The sequence below is a fragment of the Piliocolobus tephrosceles genome, chromosome 10, assembly GCF_002776525.5.
Source record: "Piliocolobus tephrosceles isolate RC106 chromosome 10, ASM277652v3, whole genome shotgun sequence".
NCBI classification, from domain to species: Eukaryota; Metazoa; Chordata; class Mammalia; order Primates; family Cercopithecidae; genus Piliocolobus; species Piliocolobus tephrosceles.
This window is the reverse complement of record NC_045443.1, coordinates 59,787,544-59,805,595: the sequence shown is the minus strand read 5'-3', so window position 1 is coordinate 59,805,595 and position 18,052 is coordinate 59,787,544. Positions and strand designations below refer to the sequence as shown.

At 37.3% G+C, this 18,052-nt stretch overlaps 1 protein-coding gene and 1 non-coding gene across 5 annotated transcripts in view; one reads left to right on the top strand and one right to left on the bottom strand.

Moving 5' to 3' along the window:
* The window catches only part of MON2 (MON2 homolog, regulator of endosome-to-Golgi trafficking), a 131,433-nt gene that overhangs the window by 36,895 nt on the left and 76,486 nt on the right, over nucleotides 1–18,052 (bottom strand). For all 4 annotated transcript variants that reach the window (XM_023225102.1, XM_023225103.1, XM_023225104.1 and 1 more), the window contains 6 exons: nucleotides 16,619–16,720; nucleotides 14,825–14,935; nucleotides 12,776–12,951; nucleotides 10,014–10,176; nucleotides 6,661–6,954; nucleotides 2,989–3,187 (listed from right to left, as the gene is read on the bottom strand). In XM_023225102.1, coding sequence (XP_023080870.1) covers nucleotides 2,989–3,187; nucleotides 6,661–6,954; nucleotides 10,014–10,176; nucleotides 12,776–12,951; nucleotides 14,825–14,935; nucleotides 16,619–16,720 — 1,045 coding nt within the window. The remainder of the gene's footprint in view (nucleotides 1–2,988; nucleotides 3,188–6,660; nucleotides 6,955–10,013; nucleotides 10,177–12,775; nucleotides 12,952–14,824; nucleotides 14,936–16,618; nucleotides 16,721–18,052) is intronic.
* On the top strand, nucleotides 14,147–14,250 carry LOC111551286. Its single transcript, XR_002734314.1, has one exon. It is a non-coding gene; the product is annotated as a U6 spliceosomal RNA (small nuclear RNA).

The following is an 18,052-nucleotide window of genomic DNA, read 5'->3' as shown; positions in this document are numbered from 1 at the left end:
TTTAAAAAAGGGATAAACCCCAAATTCCTGAGAAAACAGTTGGTTAACAGAAAAGCTTGAAGTAGGTCTGGTATAAAACAATAGGTACTATCTGCATACTCTGGACAAACCATAACACCTGCCTAGTTATATGCATCTTTCCCCACCATATTCTTTTTATTAAAAATTGAGGGCTGGGCCCAGTGCTTCATGTCTATAATCCTTGCACATTGGGAGGCCAAGGCAGATGGATCACCTTAGATCAGGAGTTTGAGATCAGTCTGGCCAACATGATGAAACCTAAATGTCTCTACTAAAAATACAAAAAATTAGCTGGGCATGGTGGCGGGCGCCTATAATCCCAGCTACTCAGAGGCTGAGGCAGGAGAATCGCTTGAACCTAGGAGGCGGAGGTTGCAGTGAGCCGAGATCACACCACTGCATTCCAGCTTGGGCAACAAGAGTGAAACTCCGAAACTCTATCTCAAAAAAAAAGAGGTAAAATTTACATACAATAAAAACACAGAATTTTAAGTAAACTATTTAAAAGTTTTGACAACTTACATTTTAAAATGTCAAACAATTAAAACACTTCTACCTGTTGCCATCACAATTTATGAGTCTCATGAATCATTACATTTGCCAATCAGAATGGTGACCTAATATCAGATTTAGAATATCCTGTGCCATTTAGGGAGAAAAACTCCAGCAATTTCTCTATTAACATATTTTATGTCAGAGAGGGAGTCCCTCTAAAAGACTAGATGTAATTATATATTGCACATGGTTATGTTAAAAATATAAAACTTATTCTAAAATAACAAATATCATTTCTTAGTCATCAAGTTACAAAGAATGATCAAAGACATTAATTGTCTTGTCTTCATTTAAAAAAAAATCTAAATCTAGGCTGGGCGTGGTGGCTCACACCTGTAATCCCAGCACTTTGGGAGGCCAAGGTGGGCAGATCACCTGGGGTCAGGAGTTTGAGACCAGCCTGACCAACACGAAGAAACTCCATTTCTACTAAAAATACAAAATTAGCTGGGCATGGTGGCGCATGCGTGTCTGTAATCCCTGCTACTTGGGAGGCTGAGGCAGGAGAATTGCTTGAATCTGGGAGGCGGAGGTTGCAGTGAGCTAAGATCGTGCCATTGCACTCCAGCCTGGGCAACAAGAGCGAGACTCCATCCAAAAAAAAAAAATCTAAATCTATCAGTTCTTAGCTTTTAAGAGAAATATCATGAAGGTACTAAAAACAATGCTTATTTTGCCAAAACTCAGCAAATGTACAGTGAAAATTTGTGCATTTCACTGTATGTAAATTTTACATGAAAAAAATCCCAATATTTAAAAATACATATGCCAAGCCCTAACATGCAAAATGGATCAGACACAGCAAATTATTTTTGGAAAAAAGGAGAAAAAAGTGCACATAAAGAACAACATATAAAAATGCCTACGGAATGAGTAAATATGCTTGTCCTTTAACACAAAGAAGTTTACAAAAATGCCAAACACAAAATAATAAAATAGATAAAATAATGTGTACAACATGCTTATAACTATGTACAAAAGTATCTCTGTTCACCTTTTTCTACCACTACCAGCACACCAGCATTACCACCAGAATTGAAAGTAGTATAGTCGGCAACTGGGTTTCTCAGTCTTAGTACCATTGACACTTCTGGTTGGATAATTCTTTGTTATAGGAGGCTGCATTGTAAAATGTGCACTGTAAGATGTGTAGCGTCAACCCTTGCCTCTACCCTCCCCAGATGACAGTAATGCTCAACCTTCCCCAGTTATGACAACTAAAAATGTCTCCAAAATTGCCAAATGTCCTATGGGAGAAAAATGAGCCCTGTTTGAGAACCACCAATACACACAACCAACAGTTTCCTAACCAGTCCAACAACATCGTGTCATCCTTCTTTGTTGCCATTCCATTCTACATGCACTTTATGATCTTTTTGAAGTGCATATTTGATCATGTCAAATCAATGAATTAAAATCTATCAGTTTTTTTCATTGTTCTTAGGATGAAATCCTAACTTTTTTGAGGGGGGGACAGGGTATCACTCTGTCACCAAGGCTTGAGTGCAGTGGCACAATCTTGGCTAACTGCAGCAACCTCCATATCCCAGGCTCAAGCAAGCCTTGCACCTCAGCCTCCCAAGTAGCTGGGATTGCAGGTGTGCACCACCACATTTGGATGATTTTTTATTTTAAAAAAATTTTTGTAGAGACAAGATCTCATTATATTTCTCAGGCTGGTTTCAATCTCCTGGGCTCAAGCTATCCTGTTGCCTCCACCTTCCAAAGTGTTGAGATTATAGGCATGAGCCACCCTGCCCAGCCTCCTAACTTTCTCCTACCACATTCTACATGATCTGGATGATCTGGCCTTTCACTACCTCTCAATCTCTTTGATAATCAAACTCTTTCTTATTCTCTTCATTCTAGACCTTTAAACATGCTAGGGTCCACCATCTCTTTTCCTCAATCTTCTCTTGTCTCTTTTACATTCTCTCATTGACTGTAAGGCTCTTCACACTTCATCTTACTCTTGCCTGATGAACTCCTACCCTTCAGATCTCAGGAAAACTATTGCTTTCTCAGGAAAGCCCATCTGGAATTCACTGGCCAGGTCAAATACTTACTGAAGCTCACAACATACCCTTCCTTGTAACATGCCATTGTAGAAATTTTGCCTTTATTTATGTAATTATGGGTACCTCCTCATGCCCATGATAGCAAGAATGATGTGTATTTTGCCTTTCATTGTATCCCCTAGACACTAGCCCACAGTAGGTACACATTAAATAATTTCTCAATGAAACAAATGAAAATACACATGCTTACACACACACCACACATAAAGACTAAGTTAAGGTAGATTATTCTTAGGTAGTAGCATTGTATATGAACTCTAAAAGAATTGTCTGTATTTTCCAAATTTCTTTTAACATCGATTACTTGTATAACCAGAAAAAAATGTATGTATACCTAAAGGTTGCAGCAAATATCTTCTAGTGTTGAAGATCCTTGCTACTCCAGCCAATGTTAACACCCATGTCTCAGCCCACTGCTTCTCGGCTGTGTCCCTTGAATGATGAATGAGAATATTGCCACCTCCAGACTCAATCTTTTCTTTGTCTGCAGTGGTAGAGGACTCTCGAACTCTGTCCAGTAGATGAAAGAGTACCTAAATATTTATAAAAATGTCATTTAAAATGCATTGATAATATAGCTTAAGTAATAGCATAATGGCAACAGCATAGGAATCTAAAAAGTGTTACCAAAAATATACCTGAAAGTCTTATCAATCCCTATATATTGGAGGAAACTGACCAATAAAGGTAATTATACATTCTTTTTTTGTTTTTTCTTTTTTTTTTAGATGGAGTCTCACTCTGTCACCCAGGCTGGAGTACACTGGCACAAGCTCACCTCACTGCAACCTCTGCCTCCCAAGTTCAAGTGAATCTCCTGCCTCAGACTCCTGAGTAGCTGGGATTACAGGTGTCTGCCACCACACCAGCTAATTTTTGTATTTTTAGTAGAGATGGGGTTTCATCATGTTGGCCAGGCTGGTCTTGAACTCCTGACCTGAGGTGATCCGCCCGCCTCGGCCTCCCAAAGTGCTGGGATTACAGGCGTGGGCCACTGTGCCTGGCCATAATTATATATTCTTAAGTTTATCATGGAATATAAAAAAAATAAGGCTGCACACAATGGCTAACATCTGTAATCCTGGCACTTTGGGAGGCCAAGGTGGGCAGATTGCTTGAGCCTAGGAGTTCAAGACCAGCCTGGGCAACATGGCGAAACCCAGTCCCTACAAAAAAAAAAAAAAAAAAACCCCAAATTAGCCAAATGTGGTGGTATACATCTGTAGTCCCAGCTACTCGGGAGGCTGAGGTGGGAGGATCACCTGAGCCCCCAGGAGAGGGTGAGGCTGCAGTGAGCGTGATCATGCCACTGCACTCCATCCTGGGCAACAGAGTGAGATACTATCTTAAATAAAAAATAAAATTAAATTAACTGGATAAAATATAAGACTTGTTGAGGTATCAATGGAGGATCTATGGGGTAATGTATAAGAAAAGAACAAAGCCGGCCGGGCGTGGTGGCTCACGTCTATAATCCCAGCACTTTGGGAGGCTGAGGTGGGCAGATCACAAGGTCAGGAGATCGAGATCATCCTGGCTAACACAGTGAAACCCCGTCTCTACCAAAAATACAAAAAAAAAAAAAAAAATAGCCAGGTGTGGTGGCGGGCATCTGTAGTCCCAGTTACTTGGGATGCTGAGGCAGGAGAATGGCGTGAACCCGGGAGGCAGAGCTTGCAGTGAGCGGAGCTCTGCACCACTGCACTCCAGCCTGGGTGACAGAGCAAGACTCCCTCTCAAAACAAATAAACAAAACAAAACAAAAAAAAAAACAAAGCTAAGGAGAGGGGTCCAGGACAAAAGTAGAATTACTGGAGACAGCTCACACCTGTAATCCCAGTGCTTTGGAAGGCCATAAAGTGGGGAGCATTGCTTGAAGACTGGAGTTTGAGAACAGCTGGGGCAATATGGTGAGACTGTCTCTACAAAAAAAATTTCAAAAATTAGCTGGGCTTGGTAGTGTGAGCCCATAATCCCAGCTACTCAAGAGGCCGAGGTGGGAGGATCACTTGAGCCTGGCAGGTCAAGGATGTAGTGTGCTACGATCAGGCCACTGCACTCAAGCCTGCGTGACAGAGAAAGACCCTATCTTTCACTCACAAGAAAAGATCAACTGTAGCCTATGAATAATTTCTGTGTTTCTCAAAGTGGTCTCTGAACTAACCAGCAGCATCAAGCTTCACCCAGGAACTTGACAGAAATACAAATTCTCAGGCCTCACTCCAGGTCAAAATAATCAGAAACTCAAGTTGGGGGAGGGCTGACAATAGTGGCTCAACAATCTGTGCTTTAACAAGTCTTCAAGGTGATTCTGTTACACTCTAATGTTTAAGAGACTGAAGTAGAAATCAATTACAGAAAATAAAACAACGCAAGGGGTGTGAGAAAAAATCATTAAGAATTAGGCAGTAAGAAGATAAAAAATGAAGTTGCTTGAAAGGAAAATTAGAAAAGTATTAGATTAAAAACAAACTGTATGGGAGAATTAAGCATGTTTGTGATCTGAGGAGGAACTATGGGATGGAAATGAAATAGAAGACAGAAGGAAAGAGGGTTTTTTACTATAATATATATATAATGTTTATCACTTTAAAAAAATAAAAAGTGAAAAACGAAAACAGGGTTTTGGATTATTTTATTTGGGAACACAGAGTGTTATTATTATTATATATTTTTTTGAGACAGTCTCACTGTGTCACCCAGGCTGGAGTGCAGAGACATGACCTTGGCTCACTACAACCTCCACCTCCCAGGTGCAAGAGATTCTCGTACATCAGCTTCCCGAGTAGCTGGGATTACAGATGTGCACCACCACACCCAGCTATTTTTTCTTACTATTTTTAGTAGAGATGGGGTTTCACCATATTGGCCAGGTTGGTCTCGAACCCCTGACCTCAGGTGATCCTGCTGCCTCAGCCTCCTAAAGTGTTGGGATTACAGGCGTAAGCCACCATGTCCAGTCCATTCATTTTTTAAGAAGACATTTTGGGGTCTATTAATTTGAAAAACTCACAAAAGCACATGAAAGGATTATAAACAGAATTTTATTATAATGGAACAGATGGAACAAAAAAGAAGAGACTTTTAGCAAAGAGGGAATGATCACTAATAAACTGCTGATTTTATTAGAAAGTTTCAAAAGAAGAAAAAATGAAATTGTAATGTAATGAATAAACATTACATGTACAATATACCATTTGGAGGTTACTTTTGTTTGGTGAGTCTACAAGTAAACTTCATTACTATTGATATTCATCTGTTGATAAAATTCTCTTTTGATTATATTTAAATTACATATTTATAAGTAGACTTCAAAAGTAAAACAAATAAAAACCCCAAAAGCTTTCCACTCTATTGTAAGGGACTGATTACCCTTTGTTGTTTAGTAACTCCTGGTTTTTACAATTTGGGAAAACGGGGGGGAAAAAGGAGAGAGAAAGACAAAGGCAGAAATCATGAAAGTGATAATAAGAGATGAAGACAGAAACAGAGATAAGGCTGTTAATATTTAATTTGCTCTGTGTGAGGTACAATTTACAGTATGACACAGTTATTATTTCCTGTTTTGTCAAATACACAAATACATGAAAATTCTTTAAAAATTAAAAGAAATGGCCGGGTGCGGTGGCTCAAGCCTGTAATCCCAGCACTTTGGGAGGCCGAGACGGGCGGATCACGAGGTCAGGAGATCGAGACCATCCTGGCCAACACGGTGAAACTCCGTCTCTACTAAAAAATACAAAAAACTAGCCGGGCGAGGTGGCGGGCGCCTGTAGTCCCAGCTACTCGGGAGGCTGAGGCAGGAGAATGGCATAAACCCGGGAGGCGGAGCTTGTAGTGAGCTGAGATCCGGCCACTGCACTCCAGCCTGGGCCACAGAGCAAAACTCCGGCCCCAAAAAAAAAAAAAAAAAAAAAAAAATTAAAAGAAATAAGTTTCACTGAAAAAGTATTAATATATAAGCATGTTTCACTAAAAGCTGATAGTCCAATCTATTTTACAATACCTTCCAGATAACAGTGTGCCAGGTTGAATGCTGTAATAAAGTTCCATGTGCACCAATTGTAGAAAACAGAGTTTGTCCTGCACTCTTCCTGACAGCAGGACGGGGATCCACACATAGTTCACCCAATTTTGCATAAAGACATAACCACAAGCAATCAAATGGCGGTGCAGGGTGGAACGGCCGATTTAAAACCACTCCTTTCTCTTCTGCCTGCTTTTGCTGTGCTGCCTCTTCCTTATTTAATTCTTTTTCAATAGTTTCCCCTCTTTGGAAAAAATAATCTGAAATATTCCACTAAAAAGCAAAGTAGAAAAATATTAGTTCATTCAAGGTTTTGTTTTAAACACATAAATATGCAACATGTGGCTGTTCTACCTTTCAGAGTAAAACTTTAAAAACATTACTTCAAATATCTCTTTCCTAGTAGAACAGGTTCAATGAAAACCTCTCTTCCTCTGTCAATGTCTCTATATTATTTCAGGAGAAAGTGGGAAAACAATCTTTTGCTAACTTTTTTTTTTTTTACTTTTTTATTATAAAAAATGTCAAGAACATACAAAAAACCAAGAATAGTATAATGAATTTAAACATACTGATATATCTACCACCTAAATATAACAGCTCTTAACTATAAAAAATATAACTATAATATCATTATCACACCCTAACAATGTTCATAATTCCTTAATATTGTTTAATAAGTTTGTAATTTCATAAAAGAGCAATCACTGTTACTAAACATACCTTATAATTCATTGTCAACCACATTACAAATTATTGATAATTATGCCAATGGTTAAAATATAGGGAATCCAGTACTGTGAACATAAATGTAAAACAAAGGAGGTGCTATCCAGCAGTAATTTAAGTAATGCTGAACTAGCCACCCACTTGCAATTATATATGCAACATGCTTACATTTTTCCCCATGTAAAAATGGGAAAAATAATAGTAATGGTAAAATACAGTTGTCCCTCGGTATCCAAAGGGGACTGGTTTCAGGGCCTCCACCCCATACCCAAATCCACAAATCCTCAAGTCCGTTAATTAAAATGGTGTAGTATTTGCATATAACTTACACACATCCTCCCATATACTTTGAATAATACTAGATAACTTTTAATACCTAACACAAGGTAAATGCTATTTAACTAGTTGTTATACTGTACTGTTTAGGTAATATTGACAAGAAAGCCTGTACATGTTCAGTATAGACACAACTATCCTATTAAAAAAAAAAAATTCTATTTATAGTTGGCTGAATCTACAGATGCAGAAGCCACAAATATTGAGAGCTGAATGTAGGAAGAGCTGAATGCAGTAATGTATCTAGTTTGTGAGGAAAATTTAAAGTTCAAATTTATAAAACTTCTGAATTTTAATACACATTTAAAAGATTCTAAATAATTGCCTTTAAATATATGTTGAAAACAATTCTGTGCATGTTTATTTCATGTAATGTTAACAATTCTCTAAGATTTCACTACAGGGATATCTTGTTTTATTGCACTTCTCTTTGTTGTGCTTCACAGATAATTGCAATTTTTATAAATTGAAGATTTGTGGCAACCCTGCATTGAACAAGTCTGTTGGTACCACTTTTTCCAGCAGCATGTGATCACTGTGTCTCTGTGTCACATTTTAGTAATACTTGTATTATTTCAAACTTTTAAATTATTACTCTGTCTGTTATGGTGATCTATGATCCCTGATCTTTGATGTGACAATTGTAACTATTTTGGGGCACATGAGCCGCACCTATGTAAGATGGCAAACTTAATGTGAGTTTTCTGACTGTTTCCTCGTCAGGTTGTTTCCTCATCTTTTTACTTCTTCTCAGGCCTCCCTATTTCTTGGGATACAACAACAGTGAAATTAGGCCAATTAATAACCCTACAATGGCCTGTAAGTGTTCAAGGAAAAGGAATAGTCGCATTTCTCTCACTTTCAATCAGAAACTATAAATAATTAAGCTTAGTGAGGAAGGCACGTTGAAAACCAAGACAGGCCAAAAGCTAGGCCCCTTGTGCCAGTGAGTCAAGTTGTGAATGCACAGGATAAGTTCTTGAAGGAAACGGAAAGTGCTACTCCAAAGAGCAAACAAATGAAAAGTACATCATGGCAGGCGCCTGTAATCCCAGCTATGTGGGAGGCTGAGGCAGGAGAATCGTTTGAACCCGGGAGGCAGAGGTTGCAGTGAGCCGAGATCACGCCATTGCACTTCAGCCTGGGCAACAAGAGCAAGACTCTGTCTCAGAATAAAAAAGAGAGAGAAAGAAGAAAGTACACAAGCCTTATTGATGATACCAAGAAAGTTTTAGCTGTCTGGATAGAAGGTCAAACCAGCTGCAAGATTCCCTTAAGCCAAAGCCTAATCCAGAGCAAGACCCTAACTCTCCTCAATTCTATAAAGGCTGAGCAAGGTGAGGAAGCTGCAGAAGAAAAGTCTGAAGCTAGCAGGGGCTAGTTCATGAAGTTTAAGAAAAGAAGTTATCACCATAACCTACAAGTACAAGGTGAAGCAGCAAGTACTGATGTAGAAGCTGTAGCAAGTTATCTAGATATAGCTAAGATCACTGATGAAGGTGGCTACACTGACCAACAGATTTTCAATACAGACAAAACAGCCTTTTTATTTTTATTTTTATTTTTATTTTTTACAGACACAAGGTCTGGGTCTGTCGCCAAGGCTGGAGTGCAGTGGTGTGTTCATAGCACACTGCAGTTTCCAATCACTGGGCTCAAGCAGTCCTCCTATCCCAGCCTCCCAGATAGATGAGACTACAGATATGCACCACCACACACAGCTAATTTTTAGTAGAGACAGAGGTCTCATTTTATTGCCCTGGCTGGTCTCAAACTCCTGGTCTCGGCAATCCTCCCACCTCAGCCTCCCAAAGTGCTGGGATTACAGACATCAGCTACTCTGCCCAGCCTGAAACAGCCTTCTACTTGAAGACGTCATGTAGGACTTCCATAGCTGGAGATAAAAAGTCAATGCTTGGCTTCAAGGCTTCAAAGTACAAGTTGATTTTCTTGTCAGAGGCTAAGGTAATTGGTTCACATAAAAGTCAACTGAAGATTTCCCTTGTGTGTACTATTGTTTACTAAACCCTTTCATGACAAACCCTATAAAATCCAAACTTCAGTTCAATGTATGAAAATTTTTTCAAACATTTTGTTATTAATATTTAAGTGATGTTATTTAATCCTTCACACAGACGTAAGTTTGAAATTTAAAAGCCATATAAACAATTCGCAAAGAGCTAAAAGTGTATTTGCTTAGCATTCGCTCCCAACTGAGTAACAATGATTTCTAAATTATATTATATTCTAAGGACAATGATACTTACCAATAAACCTATTGAAGTTAAACTAATATTGAGTTCTTGGTTATGGAGACCAAAGCTACCTGCAACATCTACAACTATTTGCAGGCAAGTACAAGGCATTGTTGGTAGAAAATCTGTCACAACCAACTGAAGACACTGGAATGCAGTTCGTATCAAGGATTCTCTGAAAGCGAAATGTATACAGATGCACTTATTTTATTTATTTATTTATTTTTGAGACAGGGTCTCACTCTGTCACTCAGGTTGGAGTCCAGGGATGTGATCATACCTCACTCTCAACCTCCCCGGATCACGTGATCCTCCCACCTCAGCTTCCCCAGTAGCTGGGACTACAGGTGCACACCCCCATGCCTCTTTTTTTTTTTTTTTTTTTTTTTGGAGACAGAGTCCCACTGTGTTGCCTCGGCTGGTCTCAATTTCCTGGGATCAAGCGATCCTCCTGCCTTAGCCTCCCAAAGTGCTACAATTACAGGCACGAGCTACCACACCCAGCCTTACTTACGCATTTAAAAGAAATGTGTAAAAATACATATCTTACAATAATTTGAAGTAAAATTTTATTTTAGAATTTAAATAAGAAACTCCTAATATCGATCATAAAGTATTTTAACATTTACATAAATGTAAAAAAGATATGCTTACTTAAACAAATTAACAAAAACAAAGAAAGAAGCTTACAGGCAATAAGAAATAAAAACAAGTTAAAAAATAAAGTATTAACATCATATTACTTCTATTTGTATTTCATACCAACTAACCAAAGAAAACTTAGACAATAAATGAGAATGGGAAGTTAGTTACAGTTATTTTTCTCCTCACTGCATCCCTGATATCTTGTACAGTACCCAGTACATCTAAATACACACAATTTACTGAAAAAGAGTTCCTCATTCTTTTATATCCATACTACATCTTATTAAATATTCAAAGAAATATAAAAACCCACATCCAGTCTGTGAGAAAAGAGTAAATTTTGAATTTCAAATAAATATAAGAAGAAGTATTTCATTTTGGAGAAAAATCCTGGTGGTAAAAAATAATAATAATAAAATGATAAGTATAATTGCTAACACTCTGAGCGTTTAGTATGTCACATACTTTCTAAGTGTTTTATACCCATTAATTCATTATATCATTACTACAATGCCCTATTTAATACAACACATTACACGTTGGGAGAAGACACTTAAGCTTGATCTAAGCTGATCTCTTTTCAATTTAATCATCTCAGTATTTTGTAGTATTTAAAGAATTTTATTACTATAAAATTAATGTTCCGTTATATTCTCAAGCATCTTGGTCATCTGTAACTTCGGAACTAGTCATCAAAACAAGATATTGTGTTACTGTAGAATTACAGAAAAAATCTATCCAATGTCTATCTGCTGAATCTCTCCACTGCAATCTCCTACCCCAAAAGTTAAACAATCCATATGTCCCCTCCAAATTTGCTCTTCCTTGTGTATTCCCTATTTAGTTAATGATACTACCATTCCCCACTAAACTGCCTAAGTCAGAAATCCAGAAGTCATTCCTGATTGCTGTTTTCCCCTATGCCCCTCTACAGTCAATCCGTTAAGAAGCTCAAATCCATCTCTTTTTTCTAGTGAGCACTTGTAGGCATTCTCATTTCCCGCCTTCCCTTCCATGCTACTGTCACAGTGATATCTATCAAATTCATGTGATTATGTCATTCCTCTATTTAAAATCCCAAAATGTCTCCCAAATGTATTCTGGATAAATTCAAATCATTTATATAAGTATATAAGATCTCCTTCATAATTTTGGCTCTGTCCTCCTCCTGCTGAAGGTTTCTTCTTTTGTGGCATAACAAACTACAGTCATGTATTGCTTACTGACGAGGATATGTTCTGAGAAATGTGTCATTAGGTGATTCTGTCGCTGTATGAACATCACAGAGTGTACTGACACAAACCTAGATGATACAACCTACTGCATACCTGGGCTATATAGTATAGCTTATTGCTCCTGGGCTACAAACCTGTACAGCTTGCTACTGTCCTGAATACTGTAAGCAACTGTAACACAATGTAAGTATTTATGTACTGAAACATATCTAAACATAGAAAGGGTACAGTAAAAACAGAGTATTAAAATCTTATGGGACCTCCATCATATATGTGGTCTGTTGTTAACTGAAATGTTAGGCAGTATATAACTATACTTTCTCACTAGGATTCTATGTCTAGGGCGGGAGCTATTTACCTGTGTAATCAGAATAACTATCACGCATAGTATCTGAAATACACTATGTACAGAATAAATGTTTAATAAATTTAAAAGTAATGAAAAAGTTACTTTAAAGCAATTTCTGACTGCCTAATATACATAGGGAGGTCAAGCCCTAAATGTTACTTCACATCTTATCAAATTATTTATTTTAACAAAACACAACAACTCAATCTTTGGATGTGTTACAAAATTTGTTAGATTGTTTCATGTATCTTATAAGTAAGAATCTTGTATTCTTGCATGAATGTCAAATAAAGAGCAATTTTTCCATCTTTCCAAACCAAAGGTGATCCCTAAAAATTGCCTGTAGCCACTTAGGGGTAGAGTTAAGAAAAACTATTATAGATCTTAGCTTTAAGCAGGAAGCGCATACATGAAAAAAATAACCATTATTTCAAGATTTTAGGATGGAGTCCTTTTCTAGCTCTATCACTTTTTGATGTTAATTGTATTTTATTTATATTTTATTTTTCATACATATTTTTTCTCAAATAATTTTAAATACTTACCCTTGATCATTTCTGATTGCTCCCATGACTCCAAGCACTAATGGCCATCCAGGCCCAAGACTGTCTCCCTGACTCTGCAGAATCTGCAACACACATTCTAACTGCTTGAGTCGAATATCTGGATGATTAATATTGGACATCTCCTTTAACGGGTTCAATAAAAGCAACTGCAGCCTCTGAAAAGGGGCAAGAAACTAATTAGGAAGAGAAGTCCAAAAAGACAAAAGGCTTTGCTGTTGCTTTTTAAGTTTAAATTCATCTCCATTCAGACTACGATGGGAAATAGAAATTTTTATGTTTTATTCATTTTTTTTTTTTGAAATGGAGTCTCGTTCTGTCACCCAGGAGGCTGGAGCGCAGTGGCACAATCTTGGCTCACTGCAACTTCCGCCTCCTTGGTTCAAGTGATCCTCCTGTGTCAGCCTCCTGAGTAGCTGGGATTACAGGCACGCACCACCATGCCCGGCTAATTTTTGTATTTTTAGTAGAGACAGGGTTTCACCATGTTGGCCAGCCTGGTCTTGAACTCCTGACCTCAGGTGATCTACCCACCCTGGCCTCCCAAGGTGCTGGGATTAACAGGTGTGAGCCACCATGCCCGTTTGGAATTTTTCTACTAAAATAAACATTAAATATCATTTATCTAACAGTAATTATTAAAGGCAAATCTATATTTTTAAGTAAGAGAAAAAAATCAACTTTCAAGAAGTTAGATTTTAGGTAAATGGGAAGTTATCTTACTTTAAAAGATACTAATTATAGACTCCATAAATAATAGAAATAAATGTCACTAAAGGAAATATATCTCCAGCTATATTTGGAGAGAGGGAATCAATTCCCAATTTCTAAAATGACCTTTCATTTACTTTATTAATGTATATCATATGTACTTAAACGTAAAATTCTCAAGTGTGATGTAGTAATAGAAGCTATAATACTTATAAAAAATGAATAAATGTAGCAGGTATTAACAAAGATGACATAAAACCACGAAATTTGTTAGAGAGTTAAAAAAAAACCATCTGTCTATCCCTTTCAGCACCTGAAAACCCTTCATTCTTAACTTTCTTCTCTCTAGGGGATTCCTTTATTTGGTTCATTCACTGAATAAACATTTCTAATCTTTCACTATGCACTAGGTATTAAGCTGGATGTTGAGGATATCAAAATAAATGGAAAAGGGTGTTATTTTTTCAAAAGAAATTCAAATTGTTGCAGAAGAACATATGAAATAGTATCTTTTCTGTCTTGTTCATCATCTTATTCCAGGAGGTATATTCAATAATTATGTGTTAGCTCAATTTCTGGAGTACAATTACAATACAATAAGATGATGAGGGCAATTGGAATGGTTATTAGATGCCTCATTCTGTGCTTACTTCAGTAGTACATATACTAAAATTGAAATGATACAGAGATTAGCACAGACCCCATGCAAGGATGACATGCAAATTCATGATGTAATCCATATTTTTATTTAAAAAGTTAAAAAATAAATAAATGTCTCATTCCTACTCAGTCCTGAAACAATAAAACTTTGGTAGACTTTTTAAAAAGTGGGTACAAATAATAGAGTCAGGACAAAGAATTCATGATAAAAGTAAACTCTGAAAGTAAAAAATAATTTAAAATTATTTTAAAATAAAAATCTATTTCATTGTGCTTGTTTCTTCTGCCATTTATTTTCTCTCCATGTAAGGGTACTGAGAAAAAAAAAAATCCAGAGACAGGTAAAGACCAAAGCAAAATAGGCTCCAAAACAACACTTTAGCACTGCATGAACAGGAAAACTTATGACCGTGAGACCAATTCCAGGTAATTTAATTTAGTTTAGTGTCATTCACAAGACGTTTAAAATTTTTTATGAAAACAGCCCTAAAAATCTCTTACCTTTTGTAAAAGATTCAGGGCCCACAAATAAAATAGAATATTAAGTTAAAAACCCTACTCTTAGAATATGATCTACTTGATAAATTAAGAAAAAAATCACATGTGAAGGAGGATAATTTTATATTGAGTATTCTTTTTAAAAAGCAAGGTTTTTATTACCTGGTTTTGTGAGAGTGGAGGATCATGGTTAAATGTTAATCCTGCTTTAATAAGGGAAGTTAAAGCTTCTGCTCCCCATTCTCTCATTCGAGAGTTTGGATGCTGGCAGACCTGAAGGTATATAAAATTAAGTTTAATTTGTATACTTAAACTATGAATCACACATCAATTTTACATTTTAAAAGTTATATCAAATGTTCAATAAGGGTTGGAAGAAAAATTACACCCAAAATGTAAGTTAGCTTACCTTCTGAATAAGGGCAAGAGCAAGCAATAGAGAGACAGAAGAAAAAAGATGAAACTAAAACAATTAACAGAAAAGAAAGGATTTCATAACAGTAAATTATATATCAGGGTAAACAAAAGAAGCAAGCTAATACCAAGGTTCTTAATTAAGTTTACCCTCATTAATCAAATAATATGTCACAGAGTTGCCCTTTGATGAGACCATCCATTAAAGAAGTTATCTGCATATAGCCTTTAATCATTCATAAAAGTAATTCCAATAAAATGGGGGGAAAGCTCATGTACATCTGTTTTTCTTATTTTTTATTATTATTTTTGAGACACGGTCTCTCACTTTGTTACCCAGCCTAGACCACAGTGGCGCAATCACAGCTCACTGCAGCGTCAACTTTCTGGGTTCAAGGAATTCTCTCCATTCAGCCTCCCAAGTAGTTAGAACCACAAGCATATACCACCAAGCCCGGACAAGTTTTTAAATTTTTTGTAGAAATGGTGTCTCCCTATGTTGCCCAGGCCAGTCTTGAACTCCTGGGCTTAAGCAATCCTCCCACCTCAGCCTCCCAAAGTGCTGGGATTATAGGTGTGAGCTACTGGAGCCAGCCTGTTTTTCTTACTAAGAATAATACCTTTCCTAGGTTTCGAAATAACACAAAAGAACTATGGTAACCTAAACCTAAACTGTACGCAAACACATGTACTGGCAGAAGTAGCTTGTTTTTAAGCAGGAACTATTTATTAAGAATTACCTCAGTCTGAATGTAAGACAATGTAAATCCAGGTAAAATTCTCCAGGACTATCTATAGTTAGTGTTAACAAACAGGTTTTTCCCTTCGCGGAAAGCTCTCTCATAATCAAGGCTAGGCGCATTGGCTCATGCCTGTAATCCAAGCACTTTGGGAGACCAAGGCAGGTGGATCACCTGAGGTCAGGAGTTTCAAGACCAGCCTGGCTAATATGGTTAAATCCTGTCTCTACCAAGAACACAAAAATAAGCCAGGTGTGGTAGTGCGTGCCTGTAATCCCAGCTACTCGGGAGGGTGAGGCAGGAGAATTGCTTGAACCTGGGAGGCAGAGGTTGCAGTGAGATCTCATCACTGCACTCCAGCCTGGGTGATGGAGTTAGACTCCATAAAAAGGAAAAAAAAAAAAAAAAAGCTATCTCATGATGATAGCAAAGGCTATAAATGAGCACTGTTTACTATTAACTGTATGCCTCAACTGCCTTGAAGTTTCAGAACTACCTGAAACTGAGGTGGATCAAGAGACTGTATAATAAAAGAAAGGGGTCTCAAACTAACAGCTGATTTCACAGATACTTCTCACTTTAAAATGTCACCATTTTCAGCCAATAAAAGCAACCAATTCCTTCATCAAATAAATTACAAAACAACTTTAGTCCTTGATAAAATGTACAAACATAAGTATGTACACGGTCAGGAAAGGGGGAAAAAAGTTAATGCTGATTTTTCAAATGGCTATCTAGAATCATTAGTTTAGTGTACAAATGTTTATTTAAAAATTAAATATATTTAAGAAAGAGAATTTACCTCAAGTAGATGGCCAGTCAGAGGTCTCCACAGAATTTCTATTCGGTGCATATTAACTAAACCAGTTTCTAACAATTTGGCAACAGCAAAAAGAGATGGTTCCTAGGGAGAAAATACATTGTATTTTGATAGTATAAAGAGAATTCTGAGCAATTAGACTATGAATAAAACTGAGAATACTCTGAAAAGCATGATTGAAATTAAAATGAGTGGTTGGTATAAAGTTAACAATAAACATAACAAAACCTCAGTTATCAAAGACAAGCCTTCCTTCCAACCTTAAGTATCCAAAATAGCTCTTAATTAGAAAATTTGGTTAGGAAAAGAATGCTTTAATAGGGAAGGTATGAAAATCCAAAAATTATACTAGATTACATAAAATGGCTACTCTTCCGACCAGAAGGAAAGAAGGATTCTTATCAGCAGTCTTAAAATGACCAGGTTTTATGTGTGAATGTCAAGAAGTAGGGAAAAAGAGACAACAGAGATAAAAGAAAAGGAAAATGAAATCAAGAGTATAGTAGAGATCAGGGCTGTCAGTCCAGAACAGGAGAGGACATGAAGACAAAACAGTTTTCCATAGTCCCTGACATATCAATAATCAGAAAGGGAACCAGGGTACATTATACATGGCTAAATTAGAGCACTTGGTCCATGTGTCACAAGAATGGTTTCAGAAAAGATCAAAGGGCAGTTATCTCTAATCCAATATTAATGAAGGTGATAAACAAGTTTAAATGCAAATTCAGCGATGAAAGCCATGAGTATTTTTGGGTGGATGGCTGTGGTATTTCAAACAGAGACATTGTATTAGAAAAAAGACAAGACAACTGAATAAAAAAGCCAATTAGGAGAATAATTTTTAAAGAAAAAGATTTTTTATGAATCTATATTCTTAACATTTTTACAGTGCTGATAAAAATCTAACAGGGAAATGTGTGATAATATCTTCCTTTCTAGCAGAAGCCAGTGAACCAAGTATATTGGGGTTTTAAGAAAATATGGTCAGGTTGACCCTTCCCGCATGTGCTAATGTGGCAGGCACCCTAAAAATTTTGGTGGTAGAGGCTGGGCCCGGTGGCTCAAGCCTGTAATCCCAGCACTTTGGGAGGCCGAGACGGGCGGATCACGAGGTCAGGAGATCGAGACCATCCTGGCTAACAAGGCGAAACCCTGTCTCTACTAAAAATACAAAAAACTAGCCGGGCGACGTGGCGGGCGCCTGTAGTCCCAGCTGCTCGGGAGGCTGAGGCAGGAGAATGGCGTGAACCCGGGAGTCGGAGCTTGCAGCGAGCTGAGATCCGGCCACTGCACTCCAGCCTGGGCGGCAGAGCAAGACTCCGTCTCAAAAAAAAAAAAAAAAAAAATTTGGTGGTAGAAAAAATCATGATTCTAGGGAGAATATGGTATAGTAGTTAAGATGATGTCTATGAA